The following is a 25,757-nucleotide window of genomic DNA, read 5'->3' as shown; positions in this document are numbered from 1 at the left end:
GTGATCAGTTAAAGTTGACTTCCAGCCATTAGTGGAGACAGCGTGTTACAAATTGTTGCGGCTTTCCTCCCTTAACTCAACTGTTGTTGTTTCGTTCTGTCCTTTTTAAAAGGGGGCAAGATAATTAATAACTGGTATCATTCCAATAAAGCTATTAGCAGTCAATGCATTTGTTTAGTCTGACGGTCTTCTCCCTCTCGCAGGCGTTTTCTTTCTCTTCGCTTCCCTCCTTCCCTCACACTTTCTGTGATAGATGAACGTGCTTGGAAGCAGCTGTAATGCAGAATAGCTTTTAAGGCAAAAATAAATTTAAAAGAACAGTAAAGCTGCTAAACTGAAAAAAGAAAAGAAAAAAACAAGCCCGCCGCAACAAAGTAAACCTGCATGAAAAACAACGACAGCACATCATTGCTGGTGTCCTTCTCTGCCCTTGATGTGTGCACTGGACATAATCAATCGTCCCTATTTTGAATTTCCTGTTTCCTCTCTGTAGCCATGTTGGGCCATAACATTCGCAGAGCTGCTCGGAAAAGAATGTCCCAATAATAATGAATCGGCAGGATCATCCCAGTTTCAAACCATGACACAAAACAGTGATTCACAATATTTAGAATATGTTTTTCTAATCCAAAACAAATCGATAACATCAAGCAAGCATTATTTGATGGGGTAAATCATGACCAGAACAACAAGCCGTGGCAACAAAAAAAAAATTCTAGTTTAAGGGTGGAACAGAAATTGAAGATTTGACTGTTTGCTCCTTTTTTAGCACATTCCTGTGCAGTTCTCAGCGGGCAGGCTGAACCCGGTGAACCCCTGACACCGGAGCTGGGAGCGGCCAACAACAAGTGGCACTCCCTGATGACGTTATAGAAGCTGTTCGCACCCAATCAGCCAATGGGAAATGGCCACCGCTCAGCCAGCCGGCCAGTGCTGTGAAACTCGGTCACTCATTCAATCGCAGACATTTACGTTTGTAGGGTTTGCCACGCTTTTGCAATCCATTTCATGTCTGAATCATACCAGTTGCTTTCCACTAAAAAGCTGACACAAAATAGACACGAATCTGTTTCGCTTCAGTTAAACAAAAAAAGTATACATGTTCCGAAAATAACTTGATTTTAAAAAAAAAAAGGCAGATCAATACAGTGAAATCACAGTTTCTCTTTCTGTCAGTTTGTCATGGTGGAATATATTGATATTGTTGACTCAAAGTATTTATATCAAGGGAGGGGGCGCGGCTACACAATATGTCCCCGGCAGAGAATTGATCAATTAAGGTCTCATTTATTATTCAAATCCTGTAAATTTCCCCAAACAATGGAGGGAATTAAAAGAGCTGCACATGAAAAACAAATTTAAAAATAAAAGGGGAGAGAAGAAGATGACAGGAAAGACAGAATCCCTATTTAAAATATAGACAGAGCTCATATCCTTTAGTGTGTAGAGAAACATATTATTACAATATATTCCAAATTTCCCTTGCTGCACATAATAACAAAACCACTGCACCTGCGAGCTGTAAAACAGGTGAAAAACAACGCTGTATCTACTGTATATGCAGATTCTTCATTCTCTCCCTGTTCTCTCTTTCCCTGAGGATGCGGTGTGATAGCGTACGCTCTGTAATGGCTCCGTGTGCGGCGGCTTTTAAGGGGTAAATTGATGTCAGTGACACCGTTGTAAGTTTGCATAAAGCTGTGGGAAGAAGAGCAGAAGGAAAAGTTTCGCTGCCGGGGTTTGAAAGCAAATTGACGGCAGCCTTCCCGCTATCTAGCACTTTTCAGATCCTCAAACCCGCGCTAACCTTTCTGCAATCGCAGTCCAGCGTGCTGGATACAGCTTTGAAGCAGCCCACACTGGCAGCTCCAGGCTGTGAACACACCACTCCACAAGCTCTATGCAAAGTAAAGTCAAAATTTCCTAATGTAAATGTTACCGTTGCAGCAACTCCGCATGCATTAAATGAGCTTGGATTAGAGCAATGTCTGTCTTTTTATGGTACATGATAAAAAAAACAATAAAAGAAAATAGCCACACAGCCCAAAAAATTAATGAAGCACCTTGACTGTAGAAGTGCATAGTTTCATAACTTCAGCGTTAGCCAAACCACTTACAGCACAATGGGGTGCAACATCAAACTGTGAGGCAACATCTGTCAAATTTCAGATTCTGGTGCAGATGGGAGGTTTAGTACAGTCATGGGAGGCAGTTCTGCTGCATAGCAACCACATCATTTTGTTGAAGTTCGGTGAATCAAAACAGAGAGTTGTGTGTGTGGATGATGTGAACGAATTTTAATTCCTGATCAGAACTGATCAGCTGATTCTCTTTACGCCTCAGTCTTGTTCTGAAAACGACTTAGAGTTGGATTAAGTGAGTTAATTCTGGATTAACAGAACAACTTCTGCGCCTGTGTTTCCTGCGTTTACAGACTGACGTTGAATGCACCGCAATGACACCAGACGATGCGGCAGGATTAAATCTGAAACTGATCAACTCGAGAGTTGCACATGGGCGGAGGCGACAGCTTGAGTTTGTTAACGCTCATTCAGAGCGTTGGAACTGGGAGACGACTTCTCCAGTTTTCACCTCAAACCAGATCCATTTGTCAAAGTTTGGACACGGGGTGATCCTTTCATTAAGAGAAGATCTGTGCCCTGACATTTATAACACCTGTTAAAATGAAGATGTATTACATATTTCACAAGGTGGCAAAAAAGGCATCCATCTCTCTGTCTCGCCATCTCCCCCTCTCATGAAAATGTTGTTCAGTTAGTGGCTTATTAATTTAAAGTGTACTGCATTGGCCCGTCCTGGGTGAATATGCTAATCAACAAATTTTGAGACCTAATGAAGTATTTTTTTACGAGAGGCTGTTAAAGTATTTTTGGGAAATTCACTGTCAGGTTCAATAGCTCAAAGTGACTGTCCAAGGAGAACCACATCTCACCGAGTATATTAAACAGGAAGTGGAGTGATGCAGAAACTGAGCAAGGTTTAGGTGGCGGATTTGAGGGGAACATAATGTCATAGTGGAGTTATTGGTGAAAGTTTTTTGCTTTTTTAAAATCAGATAGAGACAAGGCATATGTAGTCAATTTTAAACAGCATAACTATATGAAATAGATAATAAATAAATAAACTATATGTTGTCAATAACCCCAGAAGTATTAACATCAAGCACTTCACCTTTCCTGCAACATAATATATGTAATCCTTGTGCCCGATGTGTTTACCAGTGAACTTTCCCGTCATTTTGGAGTCTGAAATAGTTTAGCTGGTTTCCAAAGCAAATGTATTGATTGTTTCCCTGAATTTGAGGTGGTGGTAAGACAACTTTAAAGCTTGACCTATTCAGACATGAACTCCGGAAAATGTCCAGCAATTGGGCCCAGACAATTTCCAGTGTTTACTGTTCACATAATTAAGGAGACTGAGTCGGACATGTTCACAACAAACAGCATTTGGACAAACCACACTGTCCACCTATCTTTAAGAGATGAGTGTATTTCACTATATGAGAAAAAATTGTGCTCAACACTATATACAGTACAGGTAAATTATATAAACCACAAGCCTCCGTACTATATCAATTTCAAACTGGAATCTGCAAAACTGATTTTCACCTGCCAGAGGTACAAGACTGAAAAAAACCCGAAAATAATTGTTCCCCATCTCATCACTTCCCTCAGTTATTTAGCAATTCTGATTATATGACGCCGCCATCAAATATTTATTCATTAATCATTTTTAATATACAATATGCAGTGCTCCTTTACTGTGATAAAAGCCAAATTTAATTAATGGTAATGTAGCTGAGGACTCGAAATGAGGAGCAGCGAGCGGAGAGAGAGAGAGAGAGAGAGAGAGAGAGAGAGAGAGAGAGAGAGAGATGGGGCGCTTAACAAGCTCCACCGTCGTGTCTCTGTCCTGATGCCACGACATGTCTCCCATAACCTACGGCATCTTTAAATTGAACCGACAACGTGTTGATCAACAAGTGAGAGCAAAGACAGATATGAGTGAAAAGAGGAGGACAAGCAGAAGACAGTGACTCACTGTCTCTAGCGCTCTCTTTACGTCAGACTCACCCTCTGCCCACCTCATTCTCATCACTCCCTCCCATCCACGCCGTCAGCGTTTATTCCTCTATGAAAGGCTCTGATCGAAGAGTTATTTGCATGATTGCATTTTCCATACCTTGCATTAATAGTGCAGTGGGGATGAATAGTTAATGGCCTATCACATTTAAGTAGCCATCTCAACCAGCCATCACATTACAGCGCCCGCAATCTGCTAATGAAACAGGTCTCCCCTCTCTCTTTTCTTAAGTTCACTCTCTCTCTCCCTCTAAAAATGGACACCTGGTCCAGTCCGGTCAGGAAGACACACAGTCGAGTCTGAAATAAAAAAAAATCAGATGTGCATGACAAATTAAACTCTTAACTCAGTGGGGCTAAATCATATTCATGATCTTAATGTGAAAGACACAGCCACACTACCCTGGCATAATGGTTGAAATAAGTAAAAAAAAAAATTAAAAAAGAACTGGGGTTGTGTGGAGCCAGTATATTGTGTTACCAGTCTTAAATTCAAAAATCATCTCCCTTACTAATTAGATCTATAGATTTCCTTTCATGACAGAAATATCGGATGAGCTGCCTCGAATACAATCAGTGCTCCACATCTATTTAATGTAGCTACAGTGCATGTTACTATTAGGCTGCTCTACTTCTTCAATTTTTGTGTTTAGACTGGGGGGCGAAACTTCCCAGCAGAGAGTCAAAGAAAAGACTGCATTCATGTGCGTTACAGCAAATTGGTTTTTTTCCATTTCCCATTTGGCTAAACAGAGAGAGCCAGGGACACAAAACCTCATACCACAAGGTCATCGACGCCACACTATTCATATTTCTACTCTTTCTGGGTTATGGCGAGCTCTTCCAAGCCCTCTCATCGCCCATAACAACCACCTTTTTTACTGCCTCCCTCTGGGACGAATTTCCGTAATCTTCAGAATCGGCTGCCAATACATTTCCCACTAGAGTTCATTGAAGACTAGAGGATCAAAAAGGGAGATACCCTCTACGCTAAACTGAATACATACACATATTACCAGAAATATGCCCGCAAAAAATTCACACTTACAATACATGCTGTATACATGCACGCACCCGAATGCACACACACGCTAAGCTCTGGAGACCTCTTTTAATAGTGTTTGGCTTCTAGGGGATCTGACAGGACCTTGGAGAAGAGAGGAGTTTAAACAGTGATTGCCTTGACGAAAGAAAAGGTGACGCCAGAGACGAAGAGGAGGAGGAGGAGGAGGAGGGAGGAAAGAAAATATGGATCCAGTAAATGGAGGAGGATGAATGGAACAAGAGAAGAAAAAAGAAAAAAAAAACGTAAGTCAGTGGGTGAGAATGTATAAGCCTAAGCAAATATTTATTACCAGTCTCTGAAGGGTGGCGGCGTGAGCTGAATAGACTGGGACTTGGAAACCACTGTTACCGGTGACGATAAGGGACCGCTTCACAGTCCTGCAATCTGACAAAGGCTTAGTAGGTAATGGAAGCAGACCTCAGGAAAAAAAAAATAACATAGCAGCTTTAGCACATCATAAGAGCCAAGAATCAGATAAGCCCAAACCCTCTCCAGGTCCAACAAAGTAAATGTTTAAACATCAAAGATGTTTATCGCTCAGGATTTGTCTGGTGTGGAATTTAACGACAACACCTGAAATTACAGCCACAGTCGGGGGAAAGTAATTAATTACAATATTAATTCAAGCAGAGGTCAACGCGGTGATTTGTGAGCGCTTAAAGCATGTATCATTCCGTCTAAAAGGCCTGGACACGGGCTCCTTTGAATAACAAACTAAATGCCCTGCTGAGGAATCCTTCGACGACACACTAAATCTCCCCCGGCTGCTGGGATGCTGCCGTGTCGCTGACCTTGTGCTTTGACTTCAGCCCGAGGAGGCACAATTGAAAAGACAAATGTATCCCGAAGTCAGCGGGTTAGCCGCCTGTTGACCTAAACAAGGAGCCCGAAAACCAAACTGCACATGCTAAATGCTCACCCACAGGCTGATCTGAGAGCAGAGAGAACCGGTTGGAGGAAAAACCTCCGATGCCATATCACGAGCGCAGGAGAAAAGACGAAAACAAATGCATACACAGAACCCACATTCTCAAAGGAATTCGAGCAGGCGCACACACATCACATCACATCCACACAAACAGACTTCACCTTTGGTTTTGTTCATGCTTTAAAGTTAAAAGGAGGAAGACATGGCTTACAGAGTTTCTGGGGGTGTGTCTGGAGAGTGAGTTTTTTTTTTTATTTATTTTGTTCCGCACCAGCTGAACAGTAAAGTTGAGTTTCACAAGTTGGAAGGCCTGATCAAAACAGACAGGCCGTATGTCACGTCTTGGGCAGGTTCGTGTCGACTGAAAGAGTTTGTGTGGGTGTAAACTTGGCATGTATTAACAGTACATGCACATTTGCCTTCATTCTACATAGATAGAAAATACATACACCTAGCTTGTCCAGGAGTCAGCGCTCACATTCTCAAGCTTGTTAAAGCGTGTTCGTGTTTTATGAGCAGAGATGTCTACATCACCGATGACATAGAGTATACCACAGGCAACACACAATATCAAAACGCACCCACTTCACAAACCGATTAACATAATCAAGTCCGAGCTCTATAATAATCATGTTTACCGGGAAAATGCCTCAAATTACAGAATATTATGCTAATAATGTTAAATTAGTATGTAAATATTATATGCATAACTGATTATAAAACAAGGATTTTCTCTGATAGATATGTTGAGAACCCTTTATCATACAGGCTTCAAACGTGGCATGTGTATTGTTAAAGGCCCAAGAAACTGCAGTGTCCAATTTTGGTGCCATTTGCTCACGTGATACGTTCAATATTAAGAAACTATATTAAATCAAAGCACCAAAGAGGCATGTTCTGAACGGGCACTGCACTAGTAAAAAAAAAAAAACTTGAGATGCTACAGTGACTTTCTGATTCCCCAAGTTGATTGGTTATGATGGAGCTACAGAGGTTTCCCAGCAACTGATTTAGACATTACTTTACATGCAAACATTGATTTTAATGGTGCCACCTCATTCAGAAAATGGATAGCTTGATACTAGCTAGTAGTTACTGAGAACTTTATATAGTATCATATTTGGTGGTGCAAAGCCAACCAGGTTCTTCACCAGAGCATTTGTGAGCAGCTGGCGTATGCAGGTTTATCTAGACACACACACACACACACACATAAGCACATGGATACCAAAACAAAGAAGAGGAATAACAATCAGCACTGTATTTGTCCCCAGGAGCCTCCAATACAAACCAGGTGAGCAACAATAGGAGTTAATAGCTCCAATTTACTTTATTATTCAAGTCCCATCACAGAGCACTGTTTAAAATACCAATTTGAAACAGTAAATCAGCCATGCAGCAAAAACCTTTATCTCTGGGGACTAATACACACATACACACACACACACACACACACACACACACACACACACACACACACACACAAATATCCCACCAAACAAATCTGAGCAGACACACGGTCCCCTCCATCCCTTTAGCATGCTGTGATACCCACAATTTCCTTTCTTCTTCCTCGGTAGAAAATGGCCTTCCTCTATTTCTCCTGCGCTCAAAACCCTGGGTAATTTTCTTAATCTAGGCCCCCGATTCTGAACATTTGCATAAAAATGTTTCACTTTTGAGGCTCCCATAACATGGCTCTAATACGCAATTACTCCCCTCAATGGTGGTGGCTAATTACAGAGGTGTCAGACAAACAGGTAGCAGAACAGAGAGAGGAGGGGGGGGGGCTCTGACACAATGGCTGAGGTGCTAGTCTGCCACATGGGACAGAGCGGCTCAATGGAAAGCAGTAAATTCATTTAGGCTGGCTTCATTAAACCCTGCTCCGTGGGTCCTGCATCATGAGCTCCCCTTTGCTCTCCTGCTCTCCCTGTTCTCATTTGTGGGGCAGCGGATGTGCTGTGGGTAAAAAAGAGGCAATCACAGAAATGAATGCAACACGGGGGGAATGGTGGAGCACTTTAGGGAGGAAAAACAAGGATGTGAGGGAGAGATGGCGGGAGATACACAGAGCACAGCGGTGAGAAGAAGGTGAAGGGGAGGAAGGAAAGAAGGGAAAGGATGGTATCAATAAAGAAGCACAACAATGTAAAAAAAAAGAAAAAAGAAAAAAGAACAGAGCAATGTAACAGAAAGTGCTGGTGGGATGGAACAAGGGCATGAGGACATGTGCTCATTTGATGATAAAGAAATAAGGCATAAAAGGATGAGCACATAAAAGAATCATTTTGAATAAGGCTTTTGTTTTATTCATCTGACCCAGTCCTCCAAAAGCCACAGAGAACAGAGGAAGACAGAGAAAATTACAGCTTTGGTCCCCAAAGAGAGGCCAAATGCCAAGTCTCCAGCGTGGTGAAACGAGGGCGTCCGAGCCCCGCGGTCTCCTTACCATTTAGATTATACTGGCAACTTTCTGACCCCACAGTATGGATAACCATCATAAACCAAAGCCCCTGCTGCGTACCACCTGTAATCCAAACATACTCACAAACAAAAACTTCAACATGCGCACAGACGTCCGCACCACAAAACCTACTGCTCTTGCTCAAAGAGAGAGCTACTCATAGAGTCTGATCTTTACACTTCTGCAGAACTCTGTCAACTCACCTCCACCCCACTGCACTCTGGGAAGACAATTGAAGTCCGTTGTATTAACGGACATTGATATAGGTATGTCAACCCAGGAAAGGAAAATAATCCACAGTGGATTACTCTGAGAGTAATTTGAAGCCTTGGTGCGTTCGGTGAAAGACTTTTGCTCCCTCCACTGAAGGAACACGAGGCACCGACGGCCCTGCACTTCCAGAGAGGAAGTGTCGCCAACCTCAGTCGACACTCGGCTTCGGTTCCTGGCCAATGGAGCACTTCATGAGAACATCTCTGTGTGATTACATTACCTACTCGCTCAGCTGACACACACTCAGAGTAGCTCAAATCACTTTTGCACATGAGCCCCGCGCATCCAGCTGCTAAATGAACACATGCAGGGGGAAACACCAGCGAGGATCCGTGAGGGAAAGTCAGGCACTGTGCTTTAAGGAGCAAACTGCATGAGCTTAAGCTCCATTCGTGGGGAAGTGTCTACAAATACAGGGAAGTCCATTTCAGTTTGGCCAAAGACCGAAGTGTCCATGAACATGTACAGCAGGACACTTGGTAAAGGGACAGTGTAAATATGCAGCACTGACTTAGGACCAACAGTCATCTTCAATTCAATCAAGCTGCACCAAATTGAACCATGTCCCATCCTTCCACCAAGTTACGTGGGATTCTGTTCTGTAGTTTCTGCATAATCCTGCTGACAAACAAACAAACCAACCAACAAACAAACAGACAGGGGTGAAAATATAACCTCCTTGGCAGAGGCAATACTTATCACATCAAAAGACATAAATAATGGTGTTGGTGGGCGGTATAATGCTCTTTCTCCTGAGAGAAATTGGTTAACCGTGGGGGAATACAAGTCAGAAAAACCATAGAACAGACAAATCAAACATAAAACTGACTCACACAAACTATAACAAAGCAACAAAAATGTAACCTTGCAGTGTAGAATAAATATTCTGCAAAATCAACCTATAATACGGTAGATGGGGTTGGATAAATGAATTAAAATGACATCAACTCTCAAAACAAAAGACAATAAGATCCGAGGGAAAAATCTAATGAAGGAAGATCACCCTCAGCACAGACCTTCTGTTAGAAGATGCACAATCTACATACATTTTGTATTACGGTGCTAAATCAAACACCCAGTCCACCGCTGGCTTCTTCTCTCGTCTCCTGCTCTGGTAAAAGGCTCAAGTGATAATCATTTTCCCAGGCTGACGGAACAGAGGGCCAACCTACATACGCTGAAAGAATTAAATTACCGAAAGAAAAGAAGAAGAAAAAACGTATTTGGTCAAAATGGAACCAATCAATTTGCTGTCATGGATCAACAATTTGGTTAACATGGATTTTAGCAAAAAAAAAGGTCGGCCTCTGGCACATCGCTCATTTGCGAGATAACAGCTCTTCAGTGCCTGTGTCAAATGTGGTTCCACGGCCGTGAGACGCAGGAATTTCCCACATGATGATTACATTCGGATTGGTCCACGAGATAGCGTGTGCGCCACACTGCCGACGGACATCTCTGTTGTGATGCTGTCGACTGATACCGTTGTGATCTGGCATTCAGAGGTGGTACTTCACATGCATGCAGCTTATAAAAAGACAGAAACCCCTTTGTTTTTAGACAAACAATAATATATAAATAGTATTTGACTCAAAATACTGCATCTTCACTCGCCATTTGTATCGATCCCTGCTGTTATTTGCTACTTTACTAGTCTCTAATGTGGAAATCAGATTTTTTTTTTTCCCTGTCACACATTACACACCATTGTGTGAGTGATTCAAGGATTACTAATAGCACCTTTAACTCAGCGGCCACTCAGCTGTCACTGACGGTTGTTTCACAAATCAAATCTTATGGCTTCCAGATATGAGAGCACTCCAATCACACTAAAGACCCTGGAGCAGCAGGAAGGACTTGGCATCGTCCCCGGAGGTCAAGCTCGAGCCCTCTCTGTACTCGTAGGGCAAGAGAAAAATAAAGAAGAGTGGTAATGGAATATTTGAATTATTTAATGCGAACATATCAGGCAAGAGTTAGACTTTTTCAGAGCATATGCAGAAGAGTCGCAGGATGCCGCTGGCCTTGGATCTGTGCCTGAACACCACAGCAGCTCGCACGCTGTTGCAGCCTATAAGCTCCAGCTGCTTGCCTTCATTGTGTCTCCGCGCCGCGCCACGCCACAAATGCTCCTCCATCTCCGATACTTATCAAGGCACTGGAGTTTGACACCGCCATTACTCAGAATTAATAACCACAGCAGCATGTTTATCATAGCACACTTTCGCACCCAACCTGCCAGAAATAATCACCGCGGTGTTTGTGTGCGTGACAGAGAGACAGAAAGCAAGTGAGAGACAGAGGAGGAGACAACTGGGGGAGAGATGACAACGAGGTGTGACAACGAGACAGAACAAAGACACTGAAGAGTCTGAGATGAGAGAGGTAACTAAGACAGCGAGAATTTTGCAACATGCATACATGTGCATCTGTGGTACCTAATCACTCTGCCTCCATTATAACCTTGTTGTTTTTTTTCTTCCCATCATGTCTGACAACAGGGCAACACTAGTTCTCCATGTGTATTCATTCTGCTAAGCAGGACTCTAATCTCTGCTGACAGCAAATCTGTTCCAACAAAGCAGGCCTGAGTAAATAAAATTGGGCTTGGGTTTTTTGTAATTTTCAAATCATGCGAGTACAGTGCAGGGGTCTGGCCGTGACTTCCCCAGTGGAAGGAGAGAAAAGAAGCATGAAATTCTCAGCAGTGGTACAGTTGCTCCAATTGCAGATCCTTGTGCTGTGTGTGTGTGTGAAAGTACAAGAGCAGAAAAAGCAGTGACAAGGACAGGGGGAAGGCCCCTCAGCACCTCTACTCAAATCTGGAGAGACAGGTGGTGGAGAAACAAGACAAGGACAAATGTCTGTCGGTCGCTGGTTCGGGGCTCCACTGACATTTCCCATGGCATTTAGAAAACATCCAACAAAACCAAAAGAAAAGGGGAGGGGGGACCTAAAAAAAAAAAACAAGTTGGCTGGAGGAAACCTATGTGCGGTTGGAATTTGAGGTTGTACAACAGATGTAGACGCTTCAAAATGACCTCTTATCTTGGGGGATATGCTCACGGCCTCCTGCTTCCTTCCACAGAGGGATGAACCTTAGCGGCTGAACTCGGCAGCAAGTGAGGTCAGTCAGAGAATGTGCGCGGCCACAAGCAACCGCAAGTTTGTCATTTCACTTTTATAGTAGGAACACTCGGCTGACGGTGCGGCCCCCTATTTATATCAAGTGTGAGTTAGGTTAAAAGAAGAAAACAAAAAGGAGCTCCTTTCATTACCACAGGCCACATTCCCGGTAGCCTATATTTATCAAACTGTGACGGTGACGTATAGAATTGAAAGTCTTCCCTTTTTTTCCTTCACACAAAGTTAAGAATGAAAGCTTCTTAGCGACAGCAGCTTAATACTAGACACGGTTGGAAACAGCAAGCCTGGCAATGTCCTAAGTAAGTGGGACGTCACCCATTGGTTTGTGGACTTATGTTTTGAAGCCTCGAGTTAAGCATTTTGGCCAGCACCATCTTGTTGTTGTTTTTTTAAACCAGTAACTATATTTGTAGGCGCGGGGGCTGGGTCTGACTTAGAGCTCGTCCACTGCTCGTCCACCGGCGACCTTGACATGTCAATACTACCAAGCCTCTCATCTGACTAAAAGCACCTACAGATGCATCGTTTTTATTGTCGGCTTTTTCAGTGCACAATATGTTGATTTACATATGACCAAAAACACAATGAAGATGAAGCTAAGACAGTAGAGTCTGGATGCGAACCCCAGCCTCCGAGGTCACAGTCCTGCGCTTTGTTATACACCCACTATCCTCCCCGCCCGAACACCTCACTCATTCATAAATGCAGCACTCCATTCAGCATCATTTCAAGGAGACGGGGTTGGTGAATAACATATCTCGATGAATGATGAGGCTCCCTTACATCCTTGATTGGTTAGTCCTTTCTTAACATACATATAAATCGCATGATGTTAAAGGGTCACTCTTTGACATTGCTGTGAGTAGGAACAAGTCTCTTGGTTGACGTCCATACGTCTTTAATTCCTTTGCTGTAAATAATTGCGGCATGGATTCGGGGGATGAGGAGGGTGGGGCGTGTATCTTTTTTAGGGAGGGGTTTTCTTTTGTCCTTAGTAATTGATATATATTTTGTGTACGTACATTTTATTTTTTTTAAATGACCCTTTTTCCCCCTAAATTTGCTTTTTCAATACAATCTTCAGTCCAACTCACAGAAATTAGGCAAACACAGGCACTGGTCACCTTCACTGTATCCAACCGAAGTCCAGCCATCGATCACACTGATGTATCATATCCTCATTCGGTTCTGCGGTTTAACGCTTCTCCAGGCACTGTCAGATGTGCCAGCTGGCTGCAACAGAGGCGATTGGGAATGAGCCCCCACCGCAAACGCCTCCAAATCCACAGGCCCCACACTTTCAGAGTGAAGGTGTGTTTCTCAGCGAAAGCTTCTCCAATTATTTTCTGCTTTATAAGCTCCTGAAAGTCATAGAGGGCCTCTAGTCATCCCTCATCTGGTCGGAATTCTTTTTTGTTTTTGAGAGAGAGAGGACAAAAATGTTGAGCAGCCAATTTGGGCTGTGATTTGCGTTGCTCATAAGTGATGGATATATGCAGAAAATGTTGGCCTTGAGAGAAAAAAGGCTAATAAGACCAAAGGAAAATGGACGAATATTGATGCCCCTGTTTAAATGAATCTGTCGGAAAGACAGAGATGAAGAGAGACAGAGAAGGAGAGGGAAGGAACACCAGGGATTCTGGGAACTGCCCAAATTCCAACAATACAGACCCCTTAAAAAGAAATGACTCACTTCCTCCATGTGTTTGACTAGAGGACAGCTGACCGCAGCTTACGCACAAACAGAGGAGGACACACATAGGGCTGCATGTCAACACGGGCCTGATGTCCAGCAGCAGGGTTAATGTTAGCAGAATAGTGTCCGACTCTTTTGCTTGGGCCACAACCACTAAGGAGGCTTCACGGCACTCACACAAACAGAAAGTAGTGTGTCCAAAGGCGCGAGCAGCACACAGTTAATCTCCTTATTTTTGTCAGAAAAGCAAAATGAGATGAAAAGCTAATTATACAAAGGGCAAATAATATGATCAAATCAACAAATTTGTAAAAAAAAAATTAATGAAAAAAAATTTACATACTCCGAGACTGAAAGTAACAAACAGCCAACGGTAGTGACCATCACAAAAACACCATGCACACGGCACAAATGCTCCCCTGAGTTTCTGTAAAAAGAAAAAAAAAAGACACCAAGTACACAAAAAAATGAAAGAAAACCATTTAACTTTGACAATATGTTCCCAACTTGTTTCGGAGAAGTAAGCGCCGCCATTTGCTCTGCCGTTTCACTTTGATCATGACTCGCTCCCCCATTTTCTAACGCTGTGACATTTGAAAAACACAATCCCACTTTGGTCTCCTATCATCGCTGGAAGACGACGCAGAGAAATAACAGGGGCCAACATTGCCCACCTGCAGCACATCACATCCCCTCTCCCTGAGAAATGACGGTGACTGCAGAATAGGCGTCCTACTGTCACAATCTGCCCGTCGGACGGTGATGATGGGAAGTCCGTGTGTGGTCATCATTTCTCGCTTTCTTACACTGGGATGCTGTTTTTGGCTATTAGAGAGGAAGATGGAGGGAGCCAGAGGACACTGTGTTTATTTCTTTCTTTTTTTTTTTAAATGAGAGACAAGAAGGAAGAGAAAAGAGAGAAGAACCAACGGAAAAATGGCCGAAATGCTTTACCTCCCACAGAGCTCTATCTCTCCAATGGCCCCTTGTCGGGGGACAAATTGATCCTGGAAATAAGGGGTCATTTCCTCTGCCTGTTTACCTGTTCACAGTCCACAGTCTCTCACACACACACACACACACACACACACACACACACACACACACACACACACACACACACACACACACACACACACACACACACACACACACACACACACACACACACACACACACACACACACACACACACACACACACACACACACACACACACACACTCACACACTCACACACACAAGCTGACCCCGCTGTGCCCTCAGAGAGCTAATGTGAGAGAGGGTTGAGTCATTCTGGTCTTCACTGAGACAACAAGCAAGCAACCTGCGTGTGTGTGTGTGTGTGTGTGTGCGTGTGTGCGTGTGTGCGTGTGTGCGTGTGTGCGTGTGTGCCCCTGACAGCAGTGACCTCGATGACCTTTGACTCTTTGAGCTCGTAGCTAAATAAACCATTTTGACATCTCTCTCTCTGTGGAAACACAGGACAACATCATCTTCCCTGTGTATGTTGACACTTGCGTGTGCGTTTATATAAGTTGCTTACTTTTATTTAGATTTGAGCAATTCTTATTCTGTTTATTGATTCAGGTTCCTGTCGAATCATAGTCCTAACTATTGTTATAATAATGGAAAATAAAGGAAAACATGAATGCGACAAAGTAAGTGTTAATTTCATTGAGGAGAAAATGACGACCTTCAGTTCATCACCTTTTTTTCATAATAAAAAAAATTAAAAACAACAAAATAATGAGAACTACATTACGTGTTCGGGGAGGGGGGAATTAGATCCTCTCAGAATTAGACAGCAACAAACAAAAATATTTTTGATGACTCATCTGGCACACTACCATGTAGATATATTGTCCAATCCAATGTGATTTGGGGCAACAATGATATCAATCATATGAAACCTTTAACTTTTGACCTTTTTTTTTTCCATAAAAAAAATGTAGCTGAGTTGTAATTTAACAGTTTCCACCTCTCATCCTCCACCATATGATCTAACAACGCAGGTGGGAGATGGGTGTGGGTAGAGGTTTTACTTTTTGATAAGCCTCTCCCACTTTTGAATGATCCCATCACATGTGTAAAAACTGTGCATTTTTCTATATCGGTGTAAAATATGTCACGTTACATTACATTACAAGGACAAAGATGAAGAATTTAAGTTCTGCAAAATTGGCATGAAAATGACACACTCCTTCCTCTGTCACCTGAATCTGTAAATCTTATTTCTTCAAACCACTCTCCATCTCTCTTTTTCTTCCTCTCTCTGACTCACACACGCACACAAATTGTGACGACCACCCAGACAGTTTTTCCCTTTGAATAAATCTCCTCCACTTCTCCACTCTGAGCTGTGTGACTGTAAAGTGTAACAATAAAGCAACTTATGACTTGAGGCTTTTTATGTGCTCCGAGTCCTTGAGCAGCAGTCAGCATACAATACACACACACATATATATATATACACACACAGGTCTGCAGGGCCAGTAGACAGGGCAAACAGCCTACATTACCTCTGCTGGAGTTTTAAAGTCCTCCTCTGGTGGGGAGGTGGAGCAATGCAGCATCAGAGCAGCAAGCATGTCAGACTCCTCAGCTACAACTGTCCACCTCAACCTTTCAACCCCCCCGACCATCTCTGCTTTATTCTGACCCACACACACACCCACACACCCACACACACACACACACACACACACACACAAGCCATTTTAAATTCCAATATTCCCACAGGTAATCCAGACAAATCCAGTCAGACACTAGCACACACCTTCAGCCCCAGAACCAATGCAGTAAATATCATTATGAAATCAATGCAGTCTCTGAATCAATCAAGGCTGTGCCTGTGTGTGTGTGTGTGTGTGTGTGTGTGTGTGTGTGTGTGTGTGTGTGTGTGTGTGTGTGTGTGTGTGTGTGTGTGTGTGTGTGTGTGTGTGCGTGTGTGTTTAAGTGTGATAAAGGGAAGAAGTTGATAACGTGCTCCTGTGAGGATTTCACCAAACTCCATGGTATTTTTTGTATTATTATTGAAAGGAGGTGGGTAAGATATTACCATAACCTTCCCACCACATGTATGCTGTAAACTCAATAATGCAAAAATGATTTCACACATGCCTGCACACAAACACACAACACACACACACACACAGATTGCATGTACCCATTGTTTCTATGCACCATGGAAAATTCAATATTGTGTTCACGCCAGAGTGGGAGTAGAGTCGGCAGAGAAGCCACAGTCTTAGCTGTAAATCAATAGATTAAATAGAAACATATGAATAAAACAAAAGATAATAAATAAAAGACGGGATGGTTTACTCTTCCCATCATATACTGCAGAGGCTCTCTCCCATTTGGAAAAAGAGGGAAAGGGGAAGAAAAAAATGAGTGGGAGCAGCTAGAAAGATGACCAGAGAGACAGAGAGAAGGAAAACAAAGAAAGGGGTGCTTTTAACTTGTGTATTGAGTTCTCATGTCCATCTTTCCCCTGCGTCAGTGTTTGCATAAGGAGAATATATCCTTTCTACAGTGTGTTTGTTTTTGGTTTTCATTTTAAGTAGTTGAATGTGGGCACAATATACCAGCATACTGTAAATGTCAGAGCTGAATCATCTGCGTGGCCTTGGCTCAAGAGTCGAAAGTGTCAAACACGTTTGTGTGAAGTGCATACATAATTATGTCAAACATGGTTCAAGTGTGTGTGTGTGTGTGTGTGTGTGTGTGTGTGTGTGTGTGTGTGTGTGTGTCGCTATTAAAATCCTTAATCGACCAACAGTCATAGGATTTCATCAGCTAATCAGCGAGGTGATCAACTGAAAAATCCTTCAGATAGTTTCACTGTTGATGAATGCAGTCATGCAGGTGACCTCCAAATCTAGCGCTCGACAAAGACGAAGGCAAAGCTGTGAATATTACCACGACGCCCGAGACGTGATTATTACTTTGCGTAAATGATTAACAGCTAGCTCCCCACTAAAAAAAAAAAAACGAGATAAAAAAACATTACTAATCAATGATTCTTTGTCAACTCAGACCATAATGAGCCATTAGTCAAATAATTTACAGAGTGGGGGCGGCCCCCAGAACCATTGATCTTCTTTTCTTGGACTCATTATATGACTATTGGCACACATTAGAAGTGGACTTATTATAATACCACTGTTGGATTATAAACCACTTTTTGAGCCAAAATCTACTCTTACAGTTCTTCTTCTTGTTTTACCACCCATCAACCTCAAGTTTTCCTACTTTATTTTGTTTTTATGTATTTCTGGTCTAAATCAATGGCTGAGTCAGACTCTGTAACGCCGGGGGGGCAGAAAACCCACGACACACTCTGCACGTTACACAAAAAAAGGGTCCCGGACAAACCTGTCGTTGATGCTCCAGTTGAGGCAGAGGTTGAGCGAGCTGAGGTTGCGACATTTCCTCACCACCTCCATCACCGTCTCGTTGTTGAGCTCCGAGATGTGCCGCAGGTCCAGGACACTCAGGTTACGTAGCTACAATAGGAAACACGGAAGAGCACATTGAAATGATGTACTGTTACATTCTCAAAAAATAGTTCGCTGTGCCGCGCAGACAACCTGATACCAACACTGCTCTTAAACAGACAAAAGAAATCCAGCTCTTAGGTTTGATTTCTTTCACTCAAACAGGTACACGGGCAAATCACTTCCTGTCCGTTCACAGAGGGACCAGCAGGTGATTCGACACTGTGAGCAGTGGGTAAAAAAAGCTGTCGAGGAGAAACATTCTCCGAAAGAATGTATGATGCACAAAGCCCATTGAACGGCATGGAGGCTGCATCTCTGAGGACTGTGAATATCGTTCTGTCCACTGATTAAACTTGTAGTCTGCCACATGGACTGGGAAATTCTGAACGCAGAATAAAACCTAACAAGGCGGACAAATGCTACAAAATTGCTTGCTGTGACTGTTTACCTTTATGCTTCTGCGCTGGTGTGAGGGGTTACGATCCGATACGAGCATTCCCTTCCCTCCTTTCTTTTTCATCTCTCCGACTTTTAATAATCCCTCTGTCTGATGCGAATACCTTATAAGAGGGGGTTTAGATTAATCCTCCTGCTAAAATCTCTACTTCCAGACACACTCTTCGAAAAACCCACAATGACACAATATTTAACAGGCGCTCCTCCTTGCTAGAATTACCCGTTGCTTTTCCAGGTAACGGCACAGGTTTATTTAAGGTACAGGTGCACACACACGCACGCACGCACGCACGCACGCACGCACGGAAGATAATAGGGATATGATATGATATTCCAAGCAGCCGCCAGGGAGGCGAGGAGGTAAATGTCAAGGCCGAGGCTAAAGAGAAAACAAGCTTACAGTTGGTGTCGAGATCACTGAGCACTATTGTCAGCGCCATAGGCGTGACATATACCAACCAGCAGGAAGACATATGGGGGGGATGGATAAGGACCACGGCTCACTGTGTGAAGTAAGCATGCATGTAAACACACTCCCCTTTTCCCCACATACTGGGAATCAAAACACAGCGACGCGCACACAGGCTGCAAATAAAAAAATTAGGTCTGTCTAGATATTCCATTTGTCTCTCTGTGTTCTTATGTGGCCTGTGGCTACATTTTGTTTCTGCTCGAGAGAAAGTTGGATCCACACGTCGCGTGATAAAAGGTGTGCGACGGCATTAAATAAACAGATTTTGTTTGTGGCACATCCTCACCTCTACTGTGAAGACGCGATACACTAATGAAATAAACATTAAGCAGCTTGTGTGTGAGGAAGAGGGGTTACTTAAACTGACATGATAAACAACAGTATATAATGAAAGGGAAAATCCCCTTAGCTGTGTGCATTAACACAGACACACACACATGCGAGGGGATGCTCAGATTCGTGCACAAAAACACACACACAAACACACAAACTGTCATGTGCCACTGCGGCCAGTGTTGGATCGAAGTGCTAAATTATTCATGCAGCATGAGGCTGATTTGTGTGTGCATGTCTGGTCTGTGTGCATGTATGTGCGTGCACATGTGTGTGTGGAGGCATTGTTTGCAAAACAAAGGCAGTAAAAATTAAACCGGGGATGTGGGCAAAGTGACCATAGCCACGAGTATTCATAGAAGGCACAAAGTCAATAATATAAAAAGCCCTGAACTGCACACACATCTTCATACATAGTCTTTTGCATTCACTATTTATGGTTATTAAGCCTGGGGTGAATTTTTTAAAGCCTCCCCATCAAAAGTACTATTTGTTCTCCAAATCTTCAAAACTGCTTATGTCTGCGAAATAAGAATTTCTACTACAGCCAATGGTAACGGTTCCATTGATGTGGATTAGCCAATGAGAAACCAGGCCAACCAGTGTGAGTTTTGATTCGCCGAGTGTGTAGCTAGGTCGAAGGGACATCTGAAAATTTAGCAGATGTCTGCATGGAGGGAAAGAGGCAGAGTCACGGCCGAGGCTGTATCTTTGTGAATCCATCTGTGTGTGAAAACTAATGCAGCAAAATACATTTCAACGTATAAATATCCTCAAAATCCCCAAAGATAATAATAACTTCCCAGTAATTGGTCACACTTCCAGGATGTGACAGGCCGCCATACCAGTATATGTTTTCTCACAGTTGACACATTATCATAATTTGACTGATAGGTAAAAAAAATAAAAATTTAAAAGTAAAAGTTTAAATTCCTCAAATCTTATTTAATAATTTATATAATAAACATTCATAATAAGGCATATTTTCTGCACATGGCTTGATTTTTATTTTTTGTGATCCAAGAATAAGCGGGCACGAAAAGAAAGAAAAACAAACGGAGACAAATGGAGAGGAGGGAGCACGAAAGCTTTAGACAAAGCGTGTGATTCACAAAGCACGGGGAGAGAGAAAAAGACTAAGAGAGACGGACAGAGAGGAGGGGGAAAAAAGTGAAACCAAGTGAAGAAAGACAGAAAGTGCGAGAGAAATAGTGCATCAGAACAGAGAGCTCGGAATTTGGTGAGGGGGTTCGGCAGGTTTTTCTCCTCGTTGGCTGAGGTCTGTAACCAGGCAGAGTTTGTCTCCTCTGAGTTGGCAGCTACACCTGGATAATTATTCATGCGGTTCATAAAAACAGTGAAACCTGCAAGAAAATTCCAGCAGCTCCGAGGCCAGCGTGTCTTCCCAGGCCCCGTGAACACACATGAGTGGCACACACGTGATTATATAAATATTTCAACGACTACGCGCACACGTTTGCACGTAAGAGAAGTGGGGGAAAGTGTCTGATGACAATAACTCGAGTGCTGCACTTAACTACAATTGGAAGAAACTTGAATTGAATGATTACAAGTTACTTTTCAAAATTTTTGATTTTAAGTACACTGTGATACAATCACTTCATAAAATAGGAGAAGCAGTAAGAAAATGCCAATACCTTGACCGACTACAAAATTAAATTACTGCTTACTTAATGCATCAAAAACAATGAATACATTATGTTAAATTATTTAGCAGACGCTTTTGTCCAAAGCGACTTACAATAAGTGCATTCAACCATGAAAATATTACCCAATTATCCAGTAATTATAAACTGTAACCATCTCTAACTATTCTGTATAACTCCATTCCATAACTGGGGACTTAACAAAGAGATTCTGGTTCTAGATGTAGTGGTTTAAAAAAATAAAAAAAAGTCTGATATTTTATGGAGTGATATTTAATCATCACAAAACAAAAGCCAGGAAATTTTTTATGTTTTAATCATTAGTATATTTATTAGCCTGAGCTATAAAACATTTTAGGACAGGCTAAATGTCTGTTCAAGTTATTTCTCAATCTAAATGAAGTTATATTTGTCTGCCGTTAAAAAAAAATAGTCATAATTATAATATCAAATTATCTATTCCATGTGTGGAGGCTTGAGTCCTCCTGCAGCGGGCGCGGGTTCGACTCCGACCCCCGGCTGCGCGTCTTCCCCCACTCTCTCCCCCCTTCACACTGAATACTGTCCCATCATTACAAGGCTTAAAAAATGCCAAAAAAATGTTTAAAAAAAAAATTAAAAAAAGAAAAGAAAAGAAAAAAGGAACATATGTCACCTTGACTTTTGACGAGATGGATTAGGACACAGTTCCCGTCGGAGGATTTGGGAGTAGCATCTCATTCCTATACAAACAGCGTAGTTTAATTCAGTCCACATGACCAAGATGAGATCTCTCGCAGGTCCAAGCAGTTTGGCTCTCACCTGCTTCCATTAGAAGCCTCTCTCAAACAGGAAAAAATGAGAGCCTGAGTCAGAGGTCAAACCCACAACACCACTATAAACGAAAGAAAAAAATATCCAGCTGTTTCAAAGGTACATTATCCCTCAGCCAAGAATGGGCCAGAGCTCAGTATTTGGAGAGGTTGATTTGACACTTTATTACATTAGTGTATGTCACAGTCTGGAGCCCGTGTGTGTGTGTGTGTGTGTGTGTGTGTGTGTGTGTGTGTGTGTGTGTGTGTGTGTGTGTGTGTGTGTGTGTGTGTGTGTGTGTGTGTGTGTGTGTGTGTGTGTGCGTGCGTGCGTTCGTGTGTGTGTGTGCGAGCGCCACCTGTGTATGCTCTGCCAGGCTGCAGTGCTTTAACTACCTGTGTTATTACTACTTTTATTTACACAGCGTCAAGCGTCACGATGCCAAGCAGGAAGTGTGGAGGCCTGGTGGACCCCGTACATAAAGTATGATGTCACCGGTTTGAACGCTGGCACAAAGCAGCATGGTTTCATGGCTGTTGCTGTCCATCAGCCTCAGCGTCCCAGCTGACAAGCGGCTAGATGACATTTTTAAAAAGCACAGGACAGAGCGAGCATTGTTTCAGTCGTAAATAGCCAACATGTTGGATTTGGAAAATATGAGCTGCTGTTTCATTGCTACAGTTAATTTATAACCGCTTCAAGATTTAGTATGTGAGTTGAGTCAATGAAACACAGGTCATACTATGGGAAACGCATAAAGATCCACAAAAAAAAAAAAAATTGTGGACTGTGGTGAACTGTCTGAACTGTCAGAGCAGAAAAGATGAGTCGACACAAAGTTGAAATCCTCCAAACAATGCAGGCGGAAGTGGAGACAGATACTTTGAAGTTTCATACAGAGTGACTGAGCAAGAAGTCCAAGTCGCAGGAAGTTATCGAGGCGGCACAATGTAGCCCTGACACATTTTGCTCAGCTGTCCGCACGCGTTAGCGACAGTGTGAGACGGGATGAGGCGAGTGTCGGCAGTGTCACTAGGTGAAGACAAGTGTACACTCATGCAAACCCACTGGGTTTTTTTTTTCCCCCAACATTGGAAGATCCCAGACAGAAGAAAGCTGTGTCGAGACAATCCCTCTGCAGTAAGCCTAAAACGCACGGACGCACGCACACACGCACACGCACGCACAGACGCACGCACACACGCACACACACAGGCCTGTGCAGACAGAGTGATATGAATATTTGAAAAAAGGACTGAGGCAAATACTGGAAAGGCCATGGGTTTGATATCGCAAATACATTGTCTGCATCAGTCATGGACCAGTGAGCTGATGAGTGAGTGAATGAACGTGTGCGTGTGCATGTGTGGTTAACTTCTCTCTTTATCTGTCTTCTGCCCATCTACTGTCTATTACGTATTCTCCCCCCCCCCCCCCCCTCTCTGTCTGTCTCCCTTTCAGTCGCTAATCCTGTGTGTGTGTGTTGGTGTTGATAACAAACTCAGTGGCGAGGAAAGGCTCGAGGAGATATAGAGCGCTGGTTCCTCTTCGGCGCGCTAAGCCAAATGACCACATAGGCACGCGCACGCCCGCAAACGTGCAAGAACCGACGCGACGGCGCTGGATGACAGTCGCAGGGCAGTGTCACTAGTTGGGCCAATAATGAGACATGATATCCCTCCCTCCAGAAGTCAAAAACCTCTCCATCACCGTCTGTCTCGGGGTTAAAAGTCTCAGAGCCAAATGAATTATTCTTCAATTACTCTTGCAAAAGACACATCATCCGCAGGCTCTCCACTGCTCATTATATTCATAAATCCTCCAATCTCCTCCATACAGCAGTAAAGAAAATTATTACAAATTCGACTCATTCTGCGACCCCCACAACCCCATTACCTTTCTTCCTCCAAATCCCCTCTGCTCCCTCGTTTCCCCTTTTATCCTCCCCGCCACCCCTGAGACACAATCCACATGTACAAGTACACAGTCTCACAGTGTCTCACACACACACACACACACACACACACACACACACACACACACACACACACACACACACACACACACACACACACACACACACACACACACACACACACACACACACACACACACACACACACACACACACACACACTTACTTCTCTGGTTTGTGTTTGGGGTTATCACTTTGACACAGGGCAACTGTGATTATGTATTTTCTGTGCTCCAGTCAGGGGGAAGAGATAAGGGGCCAGCAGTCTACAGCAAAGCCAAACACCACTCATCCTCCATGGGGAGGGGGTGGTGGACTGGTGGGTGTGAAGGTGACAGTGGGGGAAGACCTGCTTCTTAACCTTTTGTGTTTCACCACTTTAAAATCTATTTTCCAACCTGTGCTCATTCCTATTAGTGAAATAAAAATGTGAAAAGCAATAAATAACAGAACTTTATTTTTCCTGTTTCTTACAGCTTGTGATCCAAATTTGATCTCAGGATGTTGCGAGCGCACACCGCTCCCCTAAGCCAATTGGGATGGATAGAACATATGACTCTGGTTATGGGATTAAATAGCTTCCCTGTCATAAACCAGACAGTTTTATTTGCTCATAAACACACAAAGAACGTGGTACTGCCCACAGTCCAATTCTGTCAAACTTAGAACGCATTTATCAAGAGGTTCAAACCTTTTTTGGCGAAGAACAACAAAACTGCTGGTGCGGCGCAGCTGAGTTAATCTACAAGGCCCCAAACTAGGACCAGAAACATCCTCGCTCTGCACATCAGAGAGACAACCCATAGCTATTACAGTCTCTGAATGCATACCTCTTTTCATCTCTGACACATTTTTCAACAGTCTCTCCATTTGTTATGTCTTCGGGCCTCCCCTCTTTCTCCTGCAGGGTGGGAACTTTCACACACACACACACACACACACAAAAAGGCGTTTTGAGGCCCACGGTGTCTTAGGGCAGCGATAGGCTGATGTATAAGGAGGGGCATTGTGGGTAGGCATGACAGGCAAAGGGAAGCCATCAGTGGGACATCTAAGGCTGCAGGGATGAAGGCTCTCTGGCACCCAGAGTCGCTCTCAAACACTGGCTCTCTGATAGGGCCGACCTTGGACTTAATCACTACCAGAAGAAAAAGAGCGCCACTTGACAGGAAGATGGAGAGACAGAGGGAGGGGGTGTGTGTGTGCGTGTGTGTGTGTGTGTGTGTGTGTGTGTGTGTGTGTGTGTGTGAGAGAGTGTGAGTGTGAGAGAGGGGGGGGGGGGGGGGGGGGGGGGAACAGACAAACCACAAGAATAAAAGACAGAAAAAAAGAGACATTTAGAGGATGAGAAAGACCAGAATCAGAGTGGGCCTGGACAGAGAAAAAGATACGCCAGGTAAACGCTAATAAAGCTCAAAAATAAGGTTAGTGCTGCATATTTCTTCATCAAAATGCGAATAGAAGACCCCCAACACACTAACGCATACAGTCGCGCAGAGCCACCACACACTAACACAAGTGTATAGAAAAAGTTCTCAAACTAGCTGCTGCTGGGAGGAGAGCACTTCACTGAAAGCTCCGGGACACCCACAAAGCCTGACATCCCACTTGGAGTTTTGTATCCATTACACAAACCTGCGATGTGACAAGCCCCATCAATAAAAATATTATTAATGTCAAGAGCTTAGAGTCGGCCTCGTTCCAAAAACCAACCATAAATACAAATTGACATCACATCCCTGGCAGAGCAACACAAGAGACCACATCAGACGCGCATTTGCTCTCAAAAATCATCATTTGTTTTTTTTCATTCTGACATTTGAAGCTATATCTGATACTGTATGTGTGATATGTGATTCTCGACCAGCGAGGAAGGTG

The 25,757-nt window shown here is 43.2% G+C and overlaps 1 protein-coding gene across 2 annotated transcripts in view; it reads right to left on the bottom strand.

Annotated features, from left to right (window-relative positions):
* fbxl17 (F-box and leucine-rich repeat protein 17) overlaps positions 1 to 25,757 on the bottom strand; it is a 202,896-nt gene that overhangs the window by 106,844 nt on the left and 70,295 nt on the right. For both annotated transcript variants that reach the window (XM_035639827.2, XM_035639826.2), the window contains exon 8: positions 18,060 to 18,190. In XM_035639827.2, coding sequence (XP_035495720.2) covers positions 18,060 to 18,190 — 131 coding nt within the window. The remainder of the gene's footprint in view (positions 1 to 18,059; positions 18,191 to 25,757) is intronic.

Source organism: Scophthalmus maximus, chromosome 19 (genome assembly GCF_022379125.1).
Source record: "Scophthalmus maximus strain ysfricsl-2021 chromosome 19, ASM2237912v1, whole genome shotgun sequence".
NCBI classification, from domain to species: domain Eukaryota; kingdom Metazoa; phylum Chordata; class Actinopteri; order Pleuronectiformes; family Scophthalmidae; genus Scophthalmus; species Scophthalmus maximus.
This window is presented reverse-complemented; position numbering and strand designations above follow the sequence as displayed.